This window comes from Pelophylax lessonae, assembly GCF_965119305.1.
Source record: "Pelophylax lessonae genome assembly, chromosome: 1".
In the NCBI taxonomy this organism is placed as follows: Eukaryota; Metazoa; Chordata; class Amphibia; order Anura; family Ranidae; genus Pelophylax; species Pelophylax lessonae.
The window spans coordinates 291,653,190-291,660,049 of record NC_138768.1 but is presented as its reverse complement, the minus strand read 5'-3'; the positions used below and the strand labels follow the sequence as shown (position 1 = coordinate 291,660,049).

Genomic DNA, 6,860 nt, shown 5'->3' with positions numbered 1-6,860 from the left:
GCAATGTCTGACACCACAATAGTGTGTAAACTGAATGGGTTGTTTTACAAGGTGATTGTTTACGATCACTTTAATGCTATTTTAATGATTACAGAGCTGCATTCGTGTGTGTCTTTTATAACTGCTTAGAGACCATCGTTAATGCTAACATGTGCCCTATTGATTAATGTAAAGAGTGTATTTTAACTACAGGCCCAGTTAGTTTGTTTTACATTCATTCCTATCATTAGAATGCACTTTTATGGACATTGAAAACTTCCTCTTTATTTATTTCTAATGGTCAGCTCACAACTGCTCTTCAAGTCTTTATTGGTCAGTTTTATAATGTTTTATGTTCTTATTCAGTCCTTTATGGATAATTAACACATTTCAGAATTCATGATCATGCCATTATCATAGATAAAGCTGCGTGCAATCAACCATTCCTACATTTTGAAACTGCGAGCTGCACTGATGTGGATGTTAAGTTGTTTAATTTTTGTTTGTTTAAATTTGTAAAATATAGCATTGATAATATTTCTAGATTGTAAGCTCTAACGAGCAAGGCCCTCTAATTCCTCCTGTATTGAATAGTATTGTAACTGTATCGTCTTCCCTCATATTGTAAAGCGCTGCGCAAACGGTTGGCGCTATATAAATCCTGTATAATAATAATAATAATATTGACATTAATATCTTTACAAGGTTAGGATGCTTGACATTTATTACAAAGGAATGATGATAATTCTTTCCCCTATAGCTGTCTTTTGGTGTTTTACTTTCCTCTGAAATCTTACCTCTTAGTGGCACTAGAGGTCTGCTGCTTAGCTTTAGTCATTTGTTCAGTTTCATCCCTAAATAATATGTTTCGGATCGATGCTGTGTGAAAAATAAGTAGTTCCCTACCTATGGCATTCTATCAGTATCAGAAATATTTCGATTGATTGATATCACATAGCTAATAGCCATATAAGTCGTGCTGGTATGATCTGCATGGGGTTAGGTTATTTTAATCTGTGCATTAAGTCATATATGGATATTTACAAATCCTGTGGAGCAAATTATATATGGCTGTCTCAATGTAAATGTGATGGGCTTGCACTTCTATACATTAGCACCTCCTGTATAGATTATATTCATTGTTCAGACTGCAGAGGTCCTAAACGAGGCCTCCCTGCATGTGCTGACTGAGGGGTTTCAGTAAAGCTGTCTCTATCTGCCTATGACCCATTCGGCAGGCTATATAAACCCCAACAGATCAACCACTCAGCACGTTGCCTACAGCGGACTCCCAGCTGCTTGATCTCAGCAAGGTAAGGTCCATATTTCCATGGACGGAAAAAGAAGCAATTCTTAGTAAGAGTTTGGCCAATTCTGTTATAGGGTTCATAGAAGAGAGAGGTAAAAGTTTTCTAAGGTTATGTAATGCGTACTGGGCTGCAAGAGCACAGCCTTCGTAGATAGACAATCCTTCTAAATAGCTAAAAATACCTTTTTTTTAAACCACAAACATACAAAATTATTAGTTAATATAAGTAGTTAGCAAAAAGCTGTTCAGTTGCACAACGCATGTGGTTTTCATGAGAAAACGTTAGAGAATTTTTGTTGACATGCATAGGCTTTCTCACGCACTGTAAAGAACAGGAATGATATGCAAAGTGCAATAATGTAAATCAGCCAATCAGAATGCATCTTTTATCTGATCTGATTTTGGTAAAGTAAAAAGCTAGGTCATTTCTGTACTGACGTTACTGAACTTTACATGCTATCATCGCTCCTTACTAAAAATGAATGTCACAATAACGACTGAAGATGAGTGTTGATGTGGTAATTCGCTTTCATACAAAGAAGGGCATTGAGGATTGAAGGCCAATATAACGTGTTCCAGACTTGTATCCCTATCAGTATTAATATGTGGGTGCCAATTCCTTCATTCAAAAATCAAGTGTGCAAATCAGGGAATCCTGGCTCAATCCTTATCTAGCTAATTTGATTTGGGCATCTAAAAACAAGGGCCACCAAGTATTTCAAGTTTACTGTAACCACTGCTTATATTTGGCCAGTAAACATTATCAGAAGAGTATGGTATTAGAAGATGGTTTATTATTATTATATAGGATTTATATAGCGCCAACAGTTTATGCAGCTCTTTACAACTTGAGGGTAGACAGTACAAATACAATACACTTTAATACAGTAGGAATCAGAGGGCCCAGCTCGGTAGAGCTTACAATCTAATGCCCCGTACACACGCGTCGATAGTTGGCCGGGAATTTTCGGCCAACGTCCGATCGGCCGATTTTCGGCTTGTTAGTATAATGCTTTCGACAACCGACTCCGACTTTTCGGCCAAATAAAATCTGGTGTGCAGGCTATAAAATTTTTGTTGGCCGTCAACATAACGCCCGATTTTCCGTCAGTCAGTACAGATTTCGGCAGACAAAAATCAGATGAGCAAGACTGGGCATGCTCAGAGAAGAAAAAACACACGGAAAGTAAACCAGCACATGACATCACTTCTGAAGTTGATTTTTGTTGGCCGAGAAAATTCATGTGCAGTCTAGGCACATTCCAACCAACACAACAACACTGGACAAAAGACGGCCGATCGGTCGGCCGATAATCGTTGCGTGTGTACGAGGCATAAGAGATCTGGTCTCCAAATCCATATTAAGCAATCAATTACAACTAAACCTATTACTATATATTGTTATAGAAAAAGAGACACTGTTATTTTGTCAACTTGTTATAAAGCATCCAGTTAGTGTGATGTATTTATGAGGCAGGCTGTAAAAAAATATATTTGGGGGTAAAAATATAAAACATATAAAAAAGAAAATAGGATAAATAGCAAGCAAAATCAAATTATACTGCATTATAATACGCTGGTGTTTCTGGCAAGACTGAGTAACTAAAATAAGTTAGGAGTAAGAATAAGTTATCAGAGAATATTCTGACTTGTGTCCATTTATAGGACATTTTTCTAGGAGAGTGGCATTAGCATATCAATCATTCTCTCCAGCCAGTCAAATTACAATGCCCAGACAAACATTCTGACATGAGAAATAGCCTGATTTGCTCAAGTACAGATGACGGAATACGCTTACAGCAACAGATCTGTCAGCTGCTTAAAATATATCCGTTTCTCCTTGATTTTATGGCTTCAGTCAGAATATGCGCTGCACTTGTTCGGTATGAGATTATATAACATTTGTCAGAGTTGGGTGTTTGAAAAGCTAATCACTGATGGGAAATTAGATGGCGTTATATCATGATGTACCAACTTTTAATCTGGAAAAATGCAGATGATGTTTTTAATTTTGATATCGACTTAATTAAAACCGCACCATTTATTTTCAATTTTGTATATATCTTGTGGGATGGCAGTGACAGTCTATCCAGATTAAAGCTTCCATTGCACAGTCTACAAATGCAGCAGCAGATATAAGCCACCCTGGTTGAAGGCCAGGGGTATTAAACAATAGATGGAAACTACATTGAATTTTTTATTTGGATTTTTTTTTGTTAAAGACTAACAAATTTTATTTTATAAAATTGCTTCATATTATTTGTAAAACAATCTTATTTTATAAATCAGCACTTAGGCATGCTTCTATGCTTTATTCTGTACAGGTCATTTTAAGCTTATAAGGAAGTCCAGCATTAGCACTGCAATTGTAAACTGCTCCTGACACTTAACACTGAGTAGAACTGTCTCTGCTTGAAGAGGAGGATAGGAGCATGTCCCTCCTCTGACTCGTTTAGAGGCAGAGACGTAACTACAACCTTCAGGGCCCCGGTGCAAGAAACCATTAGCCCCCGTTCACATTAGGTCGCTCCGACTTCGGGGGCGACCTGTGAAGTCGCGTGCAGCGTGACTTCGGCGCGACTTGCACCGACTTCACATAATGGAAGTCAATGCAAGTCGCCTCCAGGTCGCCCCGAAGTAGTACAGGACCCTTTTTCTAAGTCGGAGCGACTTGTGTCGCTCCTATTAGAACGGGTCCTGTACTACACAGTGGGAGCGACGGTGAACGACTTGTCAGGCTGACCAAGTCGCCTGACAAGTCGTGCCAGAGTGAATGGACTCTTAAGGGCCTGGGGATCTTCCCACTAATCCTGGGGCCCATTACTCTCATTGCGGTGACCTTTATTACCTTTCACAAATTACCCTTCCTGGTTCTCTATTGTGACACATCCCCTGCAACAGCCGGCAGGAGAGGGGAGGGAGCATGGGGGGGGGGGGGACCAGGGGAGCACACAGGGGCCCAGAGACAGCAGAACACAAGTGAACTGGATAGGAGGAGTGGTGGGGAGACATACAGAGGAACCAATCTCCTCCATTTTCCTCCTGCAGCTACAGTAGGAAAAAGGAGGACAGTGATTTCTCTACATGTTGCCCCCGCCGTCCCTCCTATCCAGGTGTACAGGGGAGCTGCACAGGCCTCCTGGAGCATGGGGCCCGGTTGCAATTGCAATCCCTGCAACCCCTGTAGTTATGCCCCTATTTAGAGGACTCATTAAACTGGTCAATACAGGACAGCAGTAAATAGTTATCTGTACTAGACTTAAGTCTGGTACACTCAATAAGATTATCGGACAAATGATCTGTTTTTTGCATGCTAGTCTCCATATTAAAAATGAAGAGGTTATCTGGCCATAGATGGATCGATTTTCAGCCAGGTCCGCAGTTGATTTAATCCTTTGCACCCTGCTTTACAACCTTTCATATTCCTAGCAGACTTTTGCATAAATCAGGGATTTTGTTTCGCATATATTGCAATACATGTTGAGGTTGCCACCTGCAGGTTGCCAATCAAAATAAGAAGTTAAATATTTCACTGCATTAGTTGGCAGTCACCTCTCTTTTCTAAAAAAAAATATAAAAAAACAATTATAATTATTTACTCTATTGAAGAGATCATTGCATCTGCCTTCCCAACTCTGACTTATGCCACATCCATTATGAGCGGTTCACATCTTTCTAGTTGAATTCATATTTTATGATACTCAATGGAGATTGCTGCGGGAGTATTGAAACACTGTCCGTCAAAGAAAAAGTGCAACTTCCTTCCTGAAAAACAGTCAGAGACACCCCCGCAAGTATATCATGCCACCAGTTTTCACCCACAAGACAAATAATAATTTGAGATGTTTAACTATTCAATAAATGTCCTTTTCACCCATGTACATGCATGAAGAATCTGCAGCAACTTCCCTCGAAAGACAATAGTTGCAAAGCCAGACAGACATCTCAATGCAAATGAAAGCTGATTTGTGATTGGTTACTATGGGTCAGTGCGCATCATTGCTTTGGCACAAGATAACTGAAACAGTATTTTATTTTCTCTTGCAATATAGCCTTTATCTTTATCCCATCAATGCTGTGCTGCTAAAAATGAATTGTGCTTGAATAATAATTTATAACATGACTGGCAAAGCTGGCACACTTCTTAATAATCACTTATATAGAGCAAGGGCATAACTCGGACAAGATGAAATATAAAAGATGCCACATTTTTCAATGACTTCATATAAAAAAAAAAACAACATATTGTTTTACCAAGAGTAATGTATTCCAAACAGACATATTTACTGCAGATCTATTTCATAATGCTGAAACATTTCCAAATGTATCCAGCTTTTGTATATTCAGAGATAAGAATCATTGTTCCTTCCGGTGAATTTGAGTTAACAGTTGTACCAATACACATAGATCTTTAATCTGTCTTAGTATATGTACATACAGTGAGTCATGACAATCCATATCATAAACTTGGCCACTTGTGAACATAAATATAGAAATAGCTAAAGTAAAATGGGGACAGCTACCATCACTTTGTTGGAGTGCATAATAAGACAGAAACTAAGATACGATTCTTAAAACATATGCAAACTTTTAGTCTTCTATTCAAATGCATTGCAAGATTTGCATTACTGTGCCAAATAACATAAATTGGCTATGGCTAATGTTAAAGCTACACCAGTGGTGGAGCTAGACTATTAAAACAGGGGTGGCAAAGGGATGGCAAGGTATTATTTTGGAGGGTCAATATAACAAGTGTCCCCTTCAATGCAGAGACCAGCGTGCCATGCCCCCTTCAATGCAGTGACCAGCGTGCCATGCCCCCATCAATGCAGTGACCAGCATGCCGTGCCCCCATCAATGCAGAGAGACTTACCTGCAGCCGCAGCTTCTCCTCAGTCCCCCAGGGTCTCCTGGAGTCCTCCCGCCTCCTCCTCGGCGGCTCGGCCAATGGCCTCTGGCTCTAATCATGTGACAAAAAAAAATCCCATTGAACTTTATGCGTCCGGCGCCCCGCTTGCAGATTAGGGGGCCGGACGCATGGATGGGGGGGTGGCGCCCCTGCGCCCCCAACACACCGGCCGCCATTGTCAAACTGTGTAATGTTTTCAGCCGGGTGGCAACAGGGGTGGCAAGGACTTCGTCTGGGGTGGCAATTGCCACCCCAGCTAGCCCTCTGGCTCCGCCACTGAAAGTGAACCCGTGTCCTAATTTTTTGAAGCCAGTTCTCCAGGGTGTTCAGGAACCCCCAATTTCAGACTTTGTTAGATAATTATTAAACAAATGGATTCTTGGCGAAAAGCTGGTTGGAAATCTCCCTCCCCCTGCACTTCCAAATGGTATCTCAATGTGGCTACTATTCTTACTGGAAAACAGAAAGATGCAGGAGTGCGAAGAGATGGTCCATGAATTGTCCATGAATCCATGCAGTCAACAGAGCATAAGGATTTGTGGATGCCTAGATAAATAAGCTGATGGTCAGGCACTAGGGGGTTTATTTACTAAAGCTAGAGAGGGCAAAATTAGTCACAATTCTGCAGAGAAACCAATCATCTTCCAGGTTTTATTGCTAAAG

General features: G+C 40.3%; 1 protein-coding gene across 1 annotated transcript in view; it reads left to right on the top strand.

Annotated features, from left to right (window-relative positions):
* Window positions 1-1,201: 1,201 nt before the first annotated feature.
* CRYBA4 (crystallin beta A4) overlaps window positions 1,202-6,860 on the top strand; it is a gene marked incomplete at both ends in the record, with an annotated part of 29,471 nt that continues 23,812 nt past the window's right edge. The window contains 2 exon segments of the mRNA XM_082243370.1: window positions 1,202-1,278; window positions 1,280-1,292. Of these exon segments, the coding sequence (XP_082099496.1) occupies window positions 1,202-1,278; window positions 1,280-1,292 (90 nt within the window).